A 19,970-nucleotide genomic window follows, 5' to 3' on the forward strand; every position below is an offset into this window, starting at 1 on the left:
AGACTGACGCAGGGCTTGAACTCATAAGCCGTGAGACCATGACCTGAGCTGAAGTCAGACACGTAATGGACTGAGCCACCAGGTGCCTATCTGTAAGCTGCAGCTTTTTAAAACGGGCGTTAGGCCAGCGGAGACCTGCGAGGATTCTTGCAGTGCTGACAGTCTGACTTGTGTAGCAGATCAGTGCCCAGCGTGTGACGTTGCCCTTGTCACGCGCCTCTAGGAGGACACTAAGAAATCCTCAGAGACTTCATTCGGATTGGAGATGCTGAAAGACTGTAGGACAGTGCTGGCTTTGTGGTCATCCTTCAGAAACTCGGGTGAAGCACATGTTCCTCTCAAGAACCCCCAGTCTCTCGTTTTGGGGGCAAGGGAGGCAGTGAATATATGCCATTCTTTCTGCTCACTGGTTAAGGGCCTTGGAGACCCATTTTTCTTCCTCCTTCAGAGCTGCCTCTCCTGCCTTGATTCCTGAGGTGTTTCTCTTGGGGTATAATGTGTTTTCACCTCTCCCCTAGCACTAGCCCAAGGCTAGTGCTCAGTCCCTTTCGTGACACCCCCCCCCCCGCAAGAAACTGGTGGGGGGTAACTCCCATGGTGGGGAGGACTCCAGATGCCCTGGAATTGGGGTAGTTCAGCGCCCAGGGGTTCTCACGCCCTCCCAGTTTCTTCTAAGTGTAGGAACTAAAAGCCACAATGATGTTTATTCTGCATTTAGTCCTAACGTTGGGGTTTCCTGCTTCCCCTTTAGAACTCCCCATCCCATATCTGCTCACCAGCAGGGACTGGGAGCCCTTCCTTCAGGAAGGCCGAGTTGTTTGTGCCCGGCCTGTAGAGGGGAGGGGCAGGTGTTAGGTGCTCACTTCGCTTTCCCAGACTCGCCTGTTTTTGAGGTAGAGTCTCCTTTTCCTTAGAAATAAATAGTCTTCTTTTGGGGGCATCTGGGTGGTTCAGCCAGTTGAGCATCTGACTTTGGCTCGGGTTATGATCTCACGATTTATAAGTTCCAGCCCCACATCGGGCTCACCGCTGTCAGCCTGTCAGCTCACATTTGGGTCCTCTGTCCGCTAGACTTGTGCTCCCCCAAAAATAATATTGAAAAAGAAAAAGAAAGAACCCTCTTTGGTGCTGCTTCCCATGTGTCTCCTGTCTTTTCCCCAGGGGACCATGGCTGTCCTTTACCTGTGGTTAGTGTTCAGCTTAGGTTGCTTGCTTTTCATTACCCTAGCCTGCCCCATCCGGTGTCTTCCCCCGTCTCATTTTATTCTTCTGTAGATTACACAGCATAGAGTAAATTTTTATCAGGTCAGGCTAATTTTGTAAGAGATTAGTTTGTATTAATTGAAAGTGTGAGCTCTAAGCTATTTTGAAGACATCTGTATTTTCTAGTGCATGTAACTCAAAGTAGGTTACCACTGTTGCCTGGTAGAGGCTTAATGAGAAGATAATTGTTTCTAATTACAGTGTCAAGTGTTCATAAGTGCTTGAAGATGCTCGCAGAATTTGTTCTTGAGAACTGTAAACACTTTGTCTAATCTCCTTCGTCTGTTAATTTGCAGTGTTGGGATAAAGGATTGGGCCAGGATAAAGTACACAGATTCTAGCTCCTGTTCCAAACGATCCTTAATCCCAGAGTAATGAGGTGAACTTTACCTGCTGGCAAGATCTGGAACTCCTGATGTTGTCGGATTTCTTTGGTCCTTGATGCTAAGAGAGGAAGAAGCGAGGGAAATAAAACCTTTATGGTAAAACGAGTGACTCAGTTCCTGTTCTGTACTTCTTTAAAGTTCATGGTGTACTATTGTCAGACTTGAACTACAAAAGGAAGTGTTCTTGTCTAAACAAATTAGAACAAACATTTTATGAAGTCACTTTACTAATAAAATATCTTTTGGATACTATGTGAAGATCTTTAAGATTTTTTTTCATTTCTTTTTTTTTATTAATGTTTTATTTTCTAGAAATTTATTAAAAAAATTTTAACGCTTTTATTTATTTTAGAGAGAGAGAGAGACAGTGTGAGGAGGGGAGGGTCAGAGAGAGAGGGAGACACAGAATCCGAAGACAGGCTCCAGGCTCTGAGCTAGCTGTCAGCACAGAGCCTGATGCGGCTCTTGAACCCACGAACCGTGAGATCATGACCCGAGCCGAAATCGGACACTCAACCGACTGAGCCACCCAGTCGCTCCTGTTTATGTTTGAGAGAGAGCGAGAGAGAGAGCGAGAGAGCGTGTGCACGTGCGCACAAGAGTTAGGGAGGGGCAGAGAGAGAGGGAGAGAGAGAATCAAGCAAGCACAGAGTCTGACGTGGGGCTTGAATTCTTGGACTGTGAGATCCTGTCCTGAGCTGGAACTAAGAGTGAGCCCCCCAGGTGTCCCTAAGATTTTTCATGTCTAGCATGTGGAGGGAGGAAAAGGGCATTCCGGCTACTCTGTGTAGGTATCAACATGAATGCAATCTTACCCCATTATGAGGCTGCTTCACAAGCCTTCAGAACTACTTCTGCGGAGCAGGCTGGCTCACTTAGCAAGAGAACCAGGCGTTTGATGATGCTGGGGTTCAAGGCTTTGGTTGGCTTCCCGGGGTTCCGCGTGCATTGAGCGGGGAGACATTTTGCAAGTGCATGTCAGGTTACCACAAACCAAGTCGGAAGATGGCTTTGGAAGTTGTGTCGGATGTATTACTAGCAGCAAAGTGATTAAAAGCTCACATTTTTTGGTAAAACATAAGGTACCCCCTGGAGGGCCCTGCTGGCCAGTACCTTGTTCAACAACATCTGCTCTGTCACCCAGCAGAGGCAAGGGTGTCTTCCATTTTTTCTCCAGGCAGATCTGTGGCTTGTCTGCTGAGTGCCTTTCCCCTCGTGCATCCGGAACTGAACCCCTCAGCTGTGAGGCCGTTAGACGTGGCTTGCTTCTCGAGCCCTCCCTTCTCTGATTATTACCTTCTGTTTGTCTCCTCTTTCTTCCCTCAGTGACTGTAAATGCTTGCGTGTGATTTCGGCAAAAGCAATAGGCCTTTTCTTCTTGCCCTCAAAATTACTTTGCTGAAACCACTGTACCTATATTAAAGCATGGGTGAAGAAGGATGAATGTCACAGGCCATGTTGAACCTGAGCTTGGTGTGGTTTCAGCTAGCAACACGAGCGCTGTGGTGAGGCAGCCGCCTGGACGAATATTTCAAGTTCAGACAGTGGGAGGGTGGGTGGGCCAACGGAGCAGTCTGAAGCAGACTCCGGGCGTCCACACAAGTCTGGGGGCCCCCCGTAGGGCCTTGCGAACGGGTTCTCACACAGGTGGTGGCTGAGCTTAGGTTCTGCAAAATCTTGCACGTTTCATATATCAGAGTGTAGCCCCAGCTAAGCTACTTATTATCTGTGAAGGACCTCAAGAACCCTATTTTTGTTGATCAGCCTGGCTTTTCTCATAAAAGAGGGCTTGTGTGAAGAATATATGAATACTAAAAGCAACATTTAGCACAAACCTGACTCACAGTACACGTACACTATCATTGTTAGGGAGGCAGGCTCTGGAGACAGACTGGCTGGATTTCAATCCCCACCCTGCTGTTCACTAGCTGTGTGCCCCTAGGCAACTTACCTAACTTCTCTGTGCCTAGTTTTCTCATCTGTAAAATAATAATAACAGTAGAACCTATCCCAGAATTTTCAACAAATGAGATGCCACACATCTAGTAGGACATTTTTCCTCCTGGGTGTGTGGTAGGATTGCCTTTCCCTGTCCTGTAGCTCCCATGAAGTTAGCCAGGGAGGGGCGAAGTCATAGGTGTCTCTTCTGACAGAGGTCTTCAGGCCCTGGTAAACGATTCCCCACATCCCCTGCCCATGTCCCCTGCTGTGGCCACCAGCAGCACTGCAGGTGGGCCTCACAGCCAGGGGTTGGGGGGGGTCCCTCAGGAGATTCCCAGCAGTCTTGTCAGCATGAGCAAGAAATGAACCTCTTTTTTTCTTTTCTTCCTTCCTTCCTTCCTTCTTTCCTTCCTTCCTTCCTTCCTCTCTCCCCCCTCCCCCTCTCCTTTTCCCTTTCTCTTCCTCTTCCCCCTCCCTTTCTCTTTCCCTCCCCCTTTCCCTTTCCCTTCCCCCTCCCTTTCCCTTTCTCTTGCCACTGAGATTCTGGCATTGCTGCCACAGCAGAGCCTAGCACATTCTGCTTGGCAGGCCACAGGGGCAGCCTTACCTATGGACCTGAAGTTAGATTCCGGCTACAGTGAGTAAGGGCCAGAAGGTCAGCTCTCTGGGCTTGGTCCCCTGGCCACACAGACCTGTGAGCGCCCTCCTGTGCGCTGCGAAATGCCTGATGCCTGGGAAGTGCCGGCCAGTGTGAAGGACTGACTCTTTGCTTGTGTGACTGAACTCTAGCAGCTCTTCTTTCCTTTCCTTTCCCTTTCTTTCCTTCCCAGGCAGCTTTTCTTAAGCAAAAGGTTCATTGTATCTGGCTTTGGGTCTAGGCAGGCAGTTGTTACCTCTCCTCACTCATCTCCCTGTGCTCTGCTTGTTCAGGCCATTCCCTGACCCCCAGAGCCTCAGGGGACTCATGCCTTAGTCCGTGCCCTCCAGGCACCCACAGGACCCCCACCCCTTCTCCAACCCCTGCCACTGGCTTCTCTTTTCCACCTCTCTTGGGTGGGGTTTGGGTGGTGTGGCCTGCTTTCGCTATCCTTCCCTTCCCCTTCATTTTGCTCAGGGGATTTTAGGGGGGTAAATATGACCTGTCACGACGAGAGCCCTCTGCCGAGAGCCCTCTTTGGAAGCCGGAGCAGCGAGTTCCAGCAGCCGCTGTGAGCACGTGCTGCCCGGCTTCCCAGTGAGTGAGCGAGGTGAGCTCAAGTAAGTTGTATCGGAGGCCCGGATTGTTGGCAGAGGTGACTCAGTGCGGGTTTTTGATGTTAGTCCAGGGCCCAGGCTTTTCTGTAGCCTTTGTTCCAGAACATTGAGGTGACAGTGGAAATGTTGCTGCTGCCGGAAGGAAAACATTATTAACGATGGCTTTTCACTAGGAAGCTGGTGGTCTGCCTTTCACGTAAACCAATAATAGCCAAGTCATTCCAAGAGAACTGGAAGGGGCTAGCAGTCATTTTTAAAAATAGCATCCATTCTGCCAAAATGGTAGTTCATGTTCTGGTTTTTGGTTTTTTTTGTTTTTTTTTTGAATCGGAAAATACGGAAACATAATAACAAGAATGACTCCTCTTAACCCCCTGCCATGCAAAAATAACCATTGTTCCGAGCTTGTTTCCTTTCAGTTTTTACATAGAGGTACATTTTTAAATGGAATTGGAATGACAAAACAAAACCTTTTTCGAAATCATTCTCCCGTGCCAGGAACTCACTTTAGGTGCATTATCTCATTCATTCCTCACAACTCTTTGAAGAATGATGATTTCTATTTTACAGAAGAGGACACTGAGGCACAGAGAGGGTAATCATTTTCCCAAAGCCACACAGCTCATAAGAGTGGTGCTGAGACAGAAAACAGGAGCACTCTGTCTCTAGAGCCCGGGGTCTTGACTCTCCCATGATACTGCCTCGCAGTAAAGATCACTGGGATTAAATGTTTTGGAATTTGCAGTGGGAGCTGTGAGTGGCTCCATCTCTTCATAGATTAGGACATTGAAGCCCATAGACGTGACCTGATTGAGCTAAGAACATAACTGGTTAATGTCTGTGCCGAAACTGAACCTGCATCTCTTGATCTGCACAGTTCACATGCATGTTCACACCGGGTGATCGTGGACCTTTGTCCGCCCTGGGTCCCACCCTCAAACAGCTGCGCTGTGCACTTGCCCTCGTGGCCGGCTCCGCATGAGATGGAGCTTTCTCCCCCGCAGATGAAATTTCACTCTGGGTTTAGGGAATGTATGGGCATCTAGTAATGATATGTACAGCTCACCCTTAATTACCCTGCAGAGCGAGAGCTATAAAAGGCTATAAAAAGGTGTGGCCCAACAATAGTTTCTACCTTCTACCCTCATCAAACATCTTTAACTGAGATTTGCTGACAAGCAGTAAGCCAGACTGATCTGAGCTCCGACTACTGCTGCCTTCCCCAGCCTGGACTGTCGAGGGCATGCCAAGCATTGTTACAGTTTTAAACTGAGCCAAAAGTCAGCCAGGTCTCTGTGTGCAAACATTCCTGAGTGTTCGAGGCTGTCCTGGCCCAGCAGCCTGTCAGGAAGGAGGCCATTACGTTGCAACAGCAGCGTTGGCTGGCCAGCCCCCGTGGGGCTGAGGATTAAAGGAGGAACAGGAGGGGACTTCCTGCTGCATTTGGGAAGGTAAGGTATAAAAGCCTCCGCATCTTCCAACGAGGTGGACTTCCCAGGACCAAGCAGGTTTGGGTGGATTTTTAAAAATAACTTAATCTGATCTTTGAGCTCCAGAAGGCAAGAACAAGGTCTTAAGAGTCTCCCAGACAAAGTAGAGCAAATAACAAGAGTGTGTGGTGATTGGTCAAAACCAGAGGTGAGGCTCGTGTTACTCCTAGAGATGAGGGTGATGTGCTTAGGACGGAAGGGGGTGGGGGTGGGGGGGCTTCTGTTCTGTTTGTGGTGGTGGTTTTTTCCGTATGCCCAGTTTGTGGCAGTTCATTGAGTATTGTTTTATTCTTATTAAATGTGCTATTTTCTGTATGTAAGTTATACTTCAGTTAAAATTTAAAAGTCCTTACTTGTGGGGTGCCCGAGTGGCTCTGTCAGTTAAGCATCTGATTTTTTATTATGGCTCAGGTCTTGATCTTATCATGGGCTCCACACTCACTGGGCCTGGAGCCTACTTTAAAAAAAAAGTATTTATATTTGTGTTGTTTCGCTGCATGTTGATTCTCAGAAAAATCTCCATTTGTTATTATTTTTAATTTATTTTGAGAGAAAGCACAAGTGGGGGAAAGGGCAGAGAGAGAAAACCCCAAGTTCAGGGTTCAGTCCCATGAACTGTGAGATATGATCTGAGCCGAAACCAAGGGTCAGACGGTCAACTCACTGAGCCACCCAGGTGCCCTGGAAAAGTTTCCATTTAGTTGAACCAGTGTGAAAGGATATAGAACTTACTACCTAGTAGTGGGGAAAACATCTCTGTCTGAAATTGTCAGGTCTGTATGGCCAGAACATCCAAGGTCACTGTCTTGATTCTGTTAAAATATATCTTAAGTGATTTCAAAGTGACTCTTGGAATAAGGAATGATGTCATCTGAGTTCAGCAAACATTCTCCACAGCCTCCTGTGCATAGGGACAGGGCTAGCACCTCAGACTGCATGTAGTAGGTCTGACACGTCTCTCCCCTAAAGGAGCCTGTATTTGGGATGGGGGTGGGGTTCAAATCCACAGATGAGTAATCCAAGGATGAGTCAGGTTTGACCACCACAGCACCACGGAGGATCACGGAGAGAACAGGCTGCTTTCTGATGGACTAGGAAAAGCTTCATGGAATAAGTAGGATTTTAAGTGGAGCTTCAAAAATATGTGGGATTAAAAATTTTTTTTAAGTTTATTTTTGAGAAAACAGGAGAGCACCAATGAGGAAGGGGCAGAGAGAGAGAGAGAGAGAGAATGAGACTCAAAGCAGGCTCTAGGCTCCAAGCTATCAGTGTGGAGCCCCGATGTGGGGCTCGAACTCACAAACTGAGATCATGACCTGAGTGAGACAAAGTCACGGCTTAACTGACTGAGCCACCCAGGCGCCCCTAAAATGTGTGGGATTTTGATAAGCAAAAGTGGATGGGTGGCAGGCATTGTGAATATCATTCATATGAGAAAATCGCTAGAACATTCCCCTACATTCTGGGAACTTTGGGGTGTAAGGGTTACTTGAGATGAATGGTATCCATTGGGTGCGAGGTGAGGCCTGAAAGTAAGCTAGGGCCTTGTAGTGGCCGGGTTGTATTATTCAATTTGGGAGGCTTTGGGGAGCCAAGGAAAGTTTCTGAGAAGTAGAATCGGATAATCAGATCAGTGAATCCCTCCAGTGATACCGAATCTGTAGGCTCCTGATTGTACATTAACCACGGATTGCCCTGTCCGCCCCAAGTAAACATTTCCTAGATTTAGTGCATTCTCTTTTCATGTAATTTGAACGCATTCTTGCTTGGGTTCACTAGTGAGCCTCTGGGGTCCTCTCTCTAGGACTTGAGGATGATCATCCTATACCTTCTTTATTCCCTACACCCGCCTCTGTCTTGACCAGGTGATGTCACAAATCCTTTCTCCTCTTTTCTCGTCTTACAAGTGCCTTGGCATTTGTTTACTTCCAGCCTTTCCTGTGTGATGCTCTTCTGCCAGATAAAACACCCAGTGACTCTTATTCATAGCAAAATTGTGTTTTGCAAGAGAGGGGCCAAGAAATAATGTTAACAAACTTTTGTAAGTTGTGTAGGAGGACTGACTCACCAGCCTGGGATTGTGTCCCACTATGCCATTCATTGGGATCCCTTCTCTGGGAGAAAGCCCTGGGTAGGATTGTGCCTGGGATAGAGTGTTAATACTTCAGTGTTGGAAATGAACACATTTGAGTCTGGGTCGCTTAGGCAGGGTGAGGTGTGTTAATACCTTATTAATATTTTGCTGTTTCTGTCTACTGTCCCCTTAAAAAAATAACTTGTGCTGAGTAGTTTTCCATTTGGTTTCCAGCGAGACTGAATCAAGGCATTATTCTGATCAAGGGGTAGTTAACTTGACAAATAAGATGCTTCAGTTTAGGTGTTAACCAATCTTTGGAGGTTGTGTTCAGACTCTACAACGGCTTGTCATTTGGGGACACCTTGGTAGAGTGTCCTGATATAGAAAGAGAACACCATTAGAGTGACTTGAATTCAGATCCTGGCTCTTGACGTCTCAGTTTGTACGTATATGAGTTCAACACAGTCTGCCTGGCGTGGTGGTGAGGCTCAAACAAGACTCCTACCCATGGTACGTGGCACCCAGGCTCCCTTCGCCTTTCTGTTCCCCTTCTTGCCAGGGTGCTCAGGGACACTGTACTTCCTCCCCAGGTGGCCCTTGAGCGAGAAAGCCATTTCACAGGGTATTGTCACTTGTTCTTGTTTTTTAATCACTTCCGTTATGGTTGGGGTTGTTTCCACCTCTACATACTGTGGTGTTACTCAGTAAAATTAATCTTGCATCATATTATCCCATCACATCTGTTCAATGATTCCATTAAGAAAATAATTTCTTGTGTTGATGAAAGCGCCTGCTGGAGCTCCTTCCTCATTCTTCTTCTGTAAAGTGATTGAGGTCTGAATCGGATGCGTTTCCCAGTGTTGAAATTCACAGTGCGTGGGGCATGGCAGACACCCCAGTTAGCTGGGCATTTAGGAAAACTAGGACTGACCGGTAACCTTGTCCCTTCAGGCATTTTCTACCCTGGCAGCTGACAGTTGTATGTCACTAGACAAAACATTTAAAGCCCTGAGACCTGAGCCTCACAGTTAGTGCACAGGGATACAGGAAGGTGTTGGGCTGGCCTCTCTTCAACCGGAGAGGATGGTAGGGAGTTTTTATCTTAGGATTACTTGCAGTTGAAAAATCTAGGCCTAAAGTATGTCTTCAATGTGTACACAGATTCTATCGCAGTGACTGTGCCTTTGACTTCAGATCTTCAAGTGCTTGCTCTCTGTCTCCTTCAGGTCGAGCGACATGACATGAACACCCTAAGCCTGCCCCTGAACATTCGCCGGGGGGGATCCGACACCAACCTCAACTTTGACGTGCCAGATGGCATCCTGGACTTCCACAAGATCAAACTCAATGCGGACAGCCTGAGACAAAAAATTCTCAAGGTGACGGAGCAGATCAAGATCGAGCAGACGTCGCGGGACGGGAATGTCGCGGAGTACCTGAAGCTGGTCAGCAGCGCGGACAAGCAGCAGGCCGGCCGCATCAAGCAGGTCTTTGAGAAGAAGAACCAGAAGTCAGCGCACTCCATCGCACAGCTGCAGAAGAAGTTAGAGCAGTATCATAAGAAGCTCCGGGAGATCGAGCAGAATGGAGCCTCCAGGAGCACCAAGGATGTTGCCAAAGACCACCTGAAGGACGGGCCGCACCCCCTGAAAGATGCCCACGCGAAGTCTCGAACTGCCCCCCACGGCCCGGAGTGCGGCAAGTCAGGCATGCCTGGCGTGTCCCTCACTCCGCCCGTGTTTGTCTTCAATAAGTCCAGGGAGTTTGCCAACCTGATCCGGAATAAGTTCGGCAGCGCCGATAACATCGCTCACTTAAAAAACTCCCTAGAGGAGTTTAGGCCGGAGGGGAGTCCTCGGGCCTACGGGGGCAGCGCGACCATTGTGAACAAACCCAAGTACGGCAGCGATGATGAGTGTTCGAGTGGCACGTCGGGCTCGGCCGACAGCAACGGGAACCAGTCCTTCGGGGCCGGCGGAGCTGGCACGCTCGACAGCCAGGGCAAGCTCGCCGTGATCCTGGAGGAGCTGAGGGAGATCAAGGACACCCAGGTACAGCTGGCTGAGGACATCGAGGCGCTGAAGGTGCAGTTTAAGAGAGAATACGGCTTTATTTCTCAGACGCTGCAAGAAGAACGATACAGGTATTTCAGACTCTTCTCTTGGAATTCTTAGAGAAGCATGACTTACCAAGTGCAGAGAGATTGTCTTCTTGAAAGTGATAGGCTCATGGTTGTGTTTTCCATAAATATGGGTGTGGATCAGAAAAAAACACCTAAAACCAGTAGTTTTTTCCATACTTCATGATTCTAAGCTTTTTAATTTGTGACTTAGAGATCGACACTTGAAAGTTGTAAGTCTGTTAAAATATTGCTAAATAGTCTGTAACTCATGTGCATTTGAAGTTCCTTCTTAAGTTCCAGTAATTACACTAATTCATAGATCTGTATTTTATTTTGCTCCATGATAACTGTCAGGTAAAAAACTACTACATTCTTGGGGCGCCTGGGTGGCTCAGTCAGCTAAGCATCCTTCTTCGGCTCAGGTCATGATTTCACAGTTTATGAGTTCGAGCCCCACGTCAGCGCAGCCCAGAGCCCACATCAGGTCTTCTGTCTCCCTCTCTCTGTGCCCTTCCCCTGCATGCACATGCTCTCTCTCTCTCAAAAAAAATAAACATTTAAAAAAAGGAACCACTGCATTATTCAACAAGGCAGATTTTCTTTGGCACGTTAATACTAAAGTTATTATATAGTGTACATTTTTATGTACTATGTTTTTCTCATTAAACTGTTCACCTTAAATAGTTTTCAAAATAAATCTTAAGAGTAAAGTATAAGTTCAAGTCTTGTGGATTACATTAACTAATTTTATTTTTTTATATTAGCTCATTTTTTTTTAAGTTTAATTTTAATTATTTTGAGAGAGTGCATGCACGAATGGGGGCGGGTCAGAGAGGAGAGACAGAATCCCAAGCAGGGTCCACGCCGTCAGCACAGAGCCCATTGCGGGGCTTGAACCCACAAATCATGAGATCATGACCTGAGTTGAGATCAAGAGTCCAACGCCCAACTGACTACGTCATCCAGGTGCCCCTATATTAGCTAATTGTAAAAGGTGTTTATAGGCTAGAGTTTATGTGCTTATAACTGATCAGTAAAAATATTAATAAAAAGTGATTTTCTACCATTTCCCAGTAAAAATTTTCCCCAAAGTTTTCTTTTTTAAGATTTTGTTTTTATTTTAAGTAATACCTACACCAGTGTAGGGCTTGAACCCACTACCCTGAGATCAAGAATCACACGCTCTACCAACTGAGTCAGCCAGGTGCCCCAAAAGTGTTTTTCTTTTTTTTTTTGTCAAAATGAGTATGTTAACTTAGAAAAATGTAGGTAAAAAATTAAATGCCCATGGGATGCTGGGTAGCTCAGTCAGTTAAGTGTGCGACTTCAGCTCAGGTCATGATCTGTGGTTCATGAGTTCGAGCCCTGCATTGGGCTCTGTGCTGACAGCTCAGAGCCTGGAGCCTGCTTTGGATTCTGTGTCTGTTTTTCTCAGCCCATTCCCAGCTCACATTCTGTCTCTCAAAAGTAAATAAAATAAAAAAGATAAAAATTTAAAAAATTAAAAAAATATTAAATGCCCATTACATATTGGAAGATTAAACTTTAAGTTTACCTTGCATACTTTATATCTCAAAATGGTTTTAAATGTATTAATTTGTAAACATGGCTTTTTTCAGCTCTTATATTCTGTGAAACCATTTTTTTTAAAAAACTTTGAGCATACATCTTTGACTCTGATGTCTTTGTCACATAACTGTTTTTGAGTCACAGGTTTTCCAGAAAATATTAACTTCAGTTCTATGTGAATAGTTTGGGATACAGTACTCTTTAGATCCAAATTTTATCCCAACTCACAGATACCCACTTGCATAAATTTAGGGTAGTTTTCTCATTTGTCATGTAGTTAAGATTGTGGCGTCCAAGGCTTAGCCGCTGACTATATTGTTTGCTGTACGAGATCTTTAAAAGGCTTTTACACCAACCGTGGGTCCCTGTGATTCTGCCGGTGGCCTATGTAAGCGTCTAACAGTGACACTGATAGAAGCCATTTCAGGCTAATGCATGACCCCAGTAGTGCTCCCTGTTTTCAAATAAACGTGAGTTTTCAAATATAAGACGATTCCTCTTCTTTGAGGGAAATGGGCAGTAGCAGTGGCAGTCTTTGTTCTTCTGTTACTTTAGATTTGGACTTTTGGAAATGCCACTTGTTAAGTCATTTATAATTTCTTCTCTAAAAGTTTTTAAAAAATTTATTTATTTTTGAGAGAGAGAGAGAGTACATGAGTGGGGAAGGGCCTGAAAGAGGGAGGCAGAAGATCCAAAGTAGGCTCCACACAGGGAGCACAGAAACCAACATGAAGCTTGAACTCACAAACCATGAGATCATGACCTGAGATCATGAAGAGTTGGTCACTTAACTGACTGAGCCGCCCTGGCGCCCCTATAATTTCTAACAAGCTTAATTTCTTGTCAGCACGTAAGTTCCAAGAACTGACGCATGTTTTCGGAATCAGAGTATGTCTTGAGACATGGAGTTGGCTCTGGCGTGGAAGTTGGTTGTTCCGTTACGGGCTCTCTGGGGCAGTGAACCAGGAGGCGCTGTGCAGGCAGAAGACAGGGGAGCACCAGCCAGTCCTTGTCTTGAGCCTGATCCCAGACGGCCCTGTCTGCTGACCAGCACTGGTGAGCGCGGCAGGCCTGTGGTGACGTCACCGCAGCCAGTGAAGGGGCTTGTCTGATGAGGTCGGGAGAGCCGCGTTGGTGTGTGTGAACCCTCAGGAGTGAGGACACAGAAGTTAACATGACAGAAACCAGTCCTTTCACCTGGAGTTCAGTGTTAGCCAAAAGCATGCTCCCTGTAGCCGGACATATTCTTTTGGAAATATAGTCTTCCAGGGAATGAAAACAAGGAGACCTTTGAAGTGTCACACTGAGAATCGGCTTCTCTCTTTGCAAAGGTACGAGCGACTGGAAGACCAGCTGCACGACCTGACGGACCTGCACCAGCATGAGACGGCCAACCTGAAGCAGGAGCTGGCCAGCATCGAGGAGAAGGTGGCCTACCAGGCCCATGAGCGCTCACGGGACATCCAGGTACCGTTTCTCCCGCCGTTAGGCACCAGCTGGGCTCTCCCAGCCTTTAATTCATTTAAAGAGCATCATTCTCCAAACCCAAAAGGATTTCTGGCATGTGCGGCAAAATATTTTCTCTGCACAAACATTTTCTACCTTATTCACCCCATTAGCTCATGTTCTAGGTGTCACTGAGTAAAGAGGCTATTCTCTGTACTTATTTTGGTTAACAAATATTTATTATCCACCTAAGCCCATTGCCTATAACCTCTCCTCCCTGCCCAACCCCCCCCCCACCACCAAAATTGCTAAAACTTTTTAAACATGAGGCAAACCTTGCCTCTGAGAAGCTTACTGACTAGATGGGGAGTCTGGATGAGGTCACCTGCCAAAAAAGCTCAAGAAAACATGAACAGGGGCCAAATTACGTGATCTAGACCGTGAAAGCCACAGGGTTCAGACACACACTGCCCAACAAGCTATGAACTGGTGTGTCACTTGGTCATTTTTGTGGTCAGATATTGGATTTCAGTCCCAGGTCAGCCATCTACCAGTTATGTGACCCTGAACAAGGGTCTTGGATCTGTTTACTCATCTGTAGATTAAAAATAGCTTTGATATTTGTAAGAATTTCAAGGACCCGAGTGCATACCGTGTACCACACACTAGCAAAGCGCTTTACATGTCTCTTCCCTTTCCATCTACTCCTTACAACAACCCTTTCGGGCAGTTCTTACTATTTCCCCCCTTTCTCAGCTGTGGAGCCTAAGACAGAGAAGTTAAGTGACTTGGATGATGTCTTGCGGACAGTCCTTGAATAATGAACGTGACTAAATGTCCAGAGAGGGGACTTGGCAGGGGTGGGTAGGATCTGGCTGGCTGGATGGAAGGGGTTACTGAGTCAGTATAAACAAAGGCATGGCTCAGTGTTAACGCGACAGTAGCGCTGGGGTGAAACAGCCCAAGTCCTCCCGAATGCTGCCTTTTTTTTCCCTGCTACCAGAGGATCTCTTTCTTTTCTCCTTTCACTGAAATGATTGACATATAACTTTGAAGTGTACAACGTAATGATTTGATATTGCAAAATGATCACCACGATTAAGTTAGCATCCATTACCTCACATAGTTTAACGCATTTTTTTCTCGGGATGAGAACTTTTAAGACCTACTCTCATAACAGCTTTCACAATACAGAATGGTTAACACATAATACAGAATGGTTAACTGTAGTCACCCACGTGACACATTACATCCTCCTAACTAGAAGTTTGGACCTTTTCACCACTTTCACCTGTTTCCTTTACCCTCTACCCCTGCCTCCATGAACCACCAATCTGTTCTTGGTTCCATGGTTGGTTTGTTTTTTTAGATTTCACATATAAGTGAGATCATACAGCATATTTGTCTTCCTCTGACTCTGCACTCAGCATCATGCCCTCCAAGTCTATTCTTGTGTCACAAGTGACAAGATTTCCTTCTTGTGGCCACACAATATTCCATTGTGTATATGTATACCACATTTTCTTTGCCCATCTGTTGATGGACTCTTGGGTTGTTTCTGTGGCTTGGCTGTTGTAAGTAATGCTGCTGTGAATATGGGGGCGGGGATATCTCTTCTAGAAATGGATTTCATTTCCTTCGGGTAAATACTCAAAAGTGGAATTGCTGGATCATAGGTAGGTCTAGGTTTTGTTTTTTAAGGAACTTGTTTATTGTTTTCCATAGTGGCTGCAGTAATTTACATTCCTGTGGACCGACCTCCCTCCCTTCCTTCCTGTTTATTTTTGAAAGAGAGAGAAAGGGAGAGAGGGACAGAGGGACAGGTGAACAGAATCCCAAGCAGGCTCCGCACTGCCAGCACAGAGCCCGATGTGGGGCTCGAGTTCACAAACTGCGAGATCATCCCATGAGCTGAAATCAAGAGTTGGACACTTTGACTGAGCCACCCAAGGCCCCATAATCTTCTTTTTTTAAAAACAAAAAAGTAGGGGCACCTGGGCGGCTCAGTCAGTTAAGCATCTGACTGTTGATTTCACCTCAGGTCATGATCTCACGGCTCCCCGACCGGGGCTCTGCGCTGACACTGTGAAGCCTGCTTGGGATTCTCTGTCTCCCTCTCTCTCTGCCCCTCTTCCACTCATGCCCACCTGTTTTCTCTCTCTCTCTCTCTCTCTCTCTCTCTCTCTCTCTCTCTCTCAAAATAAATAAATAAATAAACTTTACCAAAAAAAAAATTTAAAAAGCGAGAAAGTATACTCTCCAAGTAGTGCTCAGCTCCATTTTTACAACTTTTCTTTGTAGGTAGTGGTTATTTTCTCCAGCCACCCTTCATGAGGGAGAAAACTGAGATCCTCCCCCCCCCCCCCAGTGTGTGAGCTGGAGTTGCAGCTGCCCACGTTTTGTTCTTCTCTGTGTCGTGGGCTGGGAGTCTGTGCCAATCCCAGGCATCGACTTGGACGCTTCTGGGAGCCAGAGCATCAGATGGAGCTGGTAGGAAAGCCTTCTATCCGTGAGGACGTGGTATGGGAGACACTTGGGAGATTTGCCCCTGCTCTGGGTCAGGAGACTGGCCTCACCACTGACTGGTTTAAGGAATGTGATCCATTTCAGTGTTACGTGTTGCAGGGTGAGCCGTGCAGTTTTATTAAAACATTCTGGTTTTAGAAGATGTCTGGAATGGCACTGGATGGTGTCTAAATATATGGTTTTCTTCTTTAGGGGATAGTTTGGGTTAACGTTTTTCTTTTAAAGAAAACACACTTTAGGGATGAATGGGTAAGAGCAGGTGAGGGGCCTCTCAGAGGGGCCCTCACTGTACAGAGTTGTGCATTGGAACATTTTCTGGTTTTGTCTCCAGCCCAGAAGTGCAGAGCGGACATCGGTGTGGGTGGCTGCAGAGGCTTCGTTCTGATAGAATCCTGGCTCTGCTCTTACTGTGTGACCCTGGACAGGTTAGCTCCCTGGGCCTCCGTTTCCTCATCTATAAAGTGGGAATGTCATCAGTGGGCTTCACGCCAAAAGGTTGTCAGGAGGACTAAATGGATAATATACACAAAGTACTTAGATCTGCCTGACACATAATAGGCAGTCAAAAAATAAATGCTGGCCACGTTTTCTGTTACATTGGTGAGCAGCCCTGTTCCTCGGGGCTTTTCACAGTCGGGCCTGCTCAGCCTCGCCTTCACTTGGGGTTTGTTTTGTTCCTCCGGGCAGGGCTCTGCGGCGGAGCAGCTAGCGCAGGTGGGGACGGCTCTTGCCCACAGGGATGCAAGGGTGTTACTGTTTTAAGATTGGATTTTGTTTTAGAATTCCCAATTAAAACAGGCTTAAGGATAACTCAGTCTGTTCCTTGTCCTTGTCCCCAGTAAGTTACGCACTGGATCCAAAGAAGTAGTAAGGATTGTGGGGCCAACTCTCTTAGTGGGGGTTGTAACTAAAATTCCTTGCAACTGAGTACTTAATTTTCTGGAAGTTTTCATTTGGTAAAAATTTGATAGCAGTTCTAAGGCGTTCATTCTTGGCATTAGTCTATTTATATATATAATTCGGGTACCCAGTCAAAGATGAATGAATTTGCCAAAAATGTTGATCTTTTGTCTTGTTCTGTCAGCTTTTCCATGCCGCGTCTAAGAAGGAGGAAACAGTGAGCTCATAGTTGAAAGGAATTCATGATCTCTAGGGCACGTGCCTGCTCTTGTAGAAGCCGGTGCTTTTTTAGAATGTGAAAATCTGAAGAAATTTTTCCTTCTCTGTTGGTAACCCATGTCATGAAGGTTACTATAGTAACAGAGAACCCTGTTCTTTGGCCCAGAGAATATACTCAGAAGAAGAAAAGCGAATCAGTGTTATGGCTGTTACGGTTGTTCAAAACCCAAAAAGGAGGGGTGCCTGGGTGGCTCAGTCAGTCAGTTTAGCGGCCGGCTTCCAGCTTCGGCTCAGGTCATGATCTCACGGTTCATGGGTTCGAGCCCCGCATCGGGTTCTGTGCTGACAGCTAGCTCAGAGCCTGGAGCCTGGTTCAGATTTTGTATCTCCCTCTCTCTCTGACCCTCCCCTGCTCGCACTCTCTGTCTGTCTCTCAAAAATAAATAAAAAACAGAAAAAAATTTAAAAATAAAAAAATAATAAAACCCGAAAAGATGGCTGTATTGTAACCGAGCAAACACATACTGGTAAACGAGTTAGACAGTTGGCCAGTGAACTAAAAGGGGCTCATTGTACTCCGGTCAGGTCCTGTTCTCCCAGGAGGCATGGAGTTTTCCTCTCATGAACCTCACGCCTCCTTCCTGGTGCCCAGTCTGCACCCTGCTGCGTGGCCGACCCTGTGCTGGGAACCGGCAGGGGTCTACTCCCCATTCTCGAACCTGTGGTCTTTGCTGGGGGAACTTCTGGGGCTGAGAGGGCTTCCCAGGCAGGACCTGGGCGGGGAGGGAGATGCAGGGGCGAAGAGGTGAGGGAGTGGGGAGGCAAACATTCCAGGCACAGGACATGCATGTACAAAGGCCCGGCCCCTGCTCCTTTTCCAAACTTCAAAAAATCCAGCATGGCCAGAGCATGGTGAGTGGGGCAGGGGGTGGAGACTGGGAGGGGAGAGAAATGGGTCCCTAAAGATAGAGACTGTATGTCGCCTCGACAGGGCAGGGTCAGGGCAGGGGACGGCTTAGAGGAAGTGAGTGTGTGGCAGGAGGGACTGGATGAGCCTGGTGCTGTTTCCTGAGGAAAGGGACAGCGCCCGGGAGGCAGGGCTGGTGGCCGGTGCAGGAGCGCATGCAGTATGTGAACCCACATTTGCACCTGGTGCATTCCAGGTGCTTCTGAGAAGCTCAGGTGGGGGTGTCAAGGAGCCATGAAGATACAGGAGTCAAACAGATGAGGCGACTTGGCCAGAGAGATAACTCGGGGTCCTCTGTGTCTTAGCGATTGAAGCCTTAGAAAGAACGGGTTCTGGGGAGAATGTGCAGCCTGGAATAGTGTCCTGAGTAACAGCATGCAGAGAGCACACGAGAGCCACGTTGCCCATGGTCCGTCCTGTCCCCATCCCTTCTCCCTTCGTCCTGCACAGTGTGTAAACGGACGCCCACACAGCCCGAGCAGTGGAAATGAGGACTAGCGATTGAGGGACCTCCTAGTCCATGGCCGGAGGTGGTCGATGGTCCCTCTGTGACCTACCACTCCTCCGGCTTGTTCCTGATGATACCAACAGATGCCAATATTTTATGTACTTTATTCCAAAATACTTAACCATAAGTCCCCATTTATGGTATTTCATGGCTGTTTGTTCCGTCCATTAATAACAGAATAAATGAGCCTTGCAACTCTCGTTTCCCTTCTTTGTCGTCATCATCATCATCATCATCATCCTCATCATCCTCCTCATCATCCTCATCCTCATCATCGTCAGCTTGGCTGTTGGAAGCTGTCTCAGCATCAAGTTCCTGAGCCGGGGGGCTTTCGGGCATGTCCCAGCACGTGCTTGCATGGCGTCTGTGGTCCCAGCAGCGTGTGACCTTGCTCTCCCTCTTGCCCACAGGAAGCCTTGGAGTCCTGCCAGACCCGCATCTCTAAGCTGGAGCTCCACCAGCAGGAGCAGCAGGCCCTGCAGACAGACACCGTCAATGCCAAAGTGCTCCTGGGCAGGTGCATCAACGTGATCCTGGCCTTCATGACCGTCATCCTCGTGTGTGTGTCTACCATGGCCAAGTTCGTCTCGCCCATGATGAAGAGCCGCCTCCACATTCTCGGCACCTTCTTCGCTGTGACTCTTCTTGCGATATTTTGTAAAAACTGGGACCATATCCTGTGTGCCATAGAAAGGATCATAATACCCCGATGAAGCTGCCCGTCCCCGTCTTCAGGTCCTTTCAGATTTCTGTTTTAAGGACGACTGTGCATACTACCAAATTTTCAAATGAACGGGGTTATGCTGACTAAAAGTGAGCAGGCCTGGGCTATGCATTGTACATAACGACAGTCCCTTGCACGCGGTAGCACTTGCCGGCTCAGTCCCCGTCCTTCGTGAGTGTGAGTCTGTCTGAGAGCTGTCCCACGTTGCGCACTGCCTTAATCACACCAGCTCTCCGCCCACCTGACCAGCCCAGCTTGGCCAGCCTCTGGTTATTGAGCATTTGGAATAATGAATGATCCAGAAGAAAAGGGATTTTAAGTCTCTGTCTCTGTCTCTCCCTCTCTCTCAAGTCTCTATCACAGTCAAGCCTCACGGTGGCTCCTGGTTGCATGTTTTTCCTGAGTCCTGCTAGCAGGACGTGGGGAGGGGAAGTACCCGCACTGGCCACTGAGAACCCACGTGGCCTTTGGAAGTAGAAAATACCCTGTGTAATCCAGTCCGCTTGTCCACAGAGGACACAGGCCCCACGTGTTCCCAGTGTCCATAGTGGTCAGTTGTGCGTGACTCATAGTAACAT

At 47.3% G+C, this 19,970-nt stretch overlaps 1 protein-coding gene across 7 annotated transcripts in view; it reads left to right on the forward strand.

The window, feature by feature from the left end:
- The window catches only part of TMCC3 (transmembrane and coiled-coil domain family 3), a 75,193-nt gene extending 55,708 nt beyond the window's left edge, over positions 1 to 19,485 (forward strand). For 4 of the 7 annotated variants that reach the window (XM_029955632.1, XM_029955636.1, XM_029955635.1 and 1 more), the window contains exons 2-4: positions 9,638 to 10,554; positions 13,434 to 13,569; positions 19,079 to 19,485. In XM_029955632.1, coding sequence (XP_029811492.1) covers positions 9,653 to 10,554; positions 13,434 to 13,569; positions 19,079 to 19,381 — 1,341 coding nt within the window. In that variant the 5' untranslated portion in view covers positions 9,638 to 9,652 and the 3' untranslated portion in view covers positions 19,382 to 19,485. Of the gene's footprint in view, positions 1 to 6,280; positions 6,296 to 7,002; positions 7,011 to 7,636; positions 7,655 to 9,637; positions 10,555 to 13,433; positions 13,570 to 19,078 lie in introns of those variants that run through there. The other 3 variants (XM_029955638.1, XM_029955637.1, XM_029955634.1) reach the window with 3 other exon arrangements.
- The last annotated feature ends 485 nt before the right edge of the window (positions 19,486 to 19,970 follow it).

This window comes from Suricata suricatta, chromosome 10 (assembly GCF_006229205.1).
Source record: "Suricata suricatta isolate VVHF042 chromosome 10, meerkat_22Aug2017_6uvM2_HiC, whole genome shotgun sequence".
Taxonomy (NCBI): Eukaryota; Metazoa; Chordata; class Mammalia; order Carnivora; family Herpestidae; genus Suricata; species Suricata suricatta.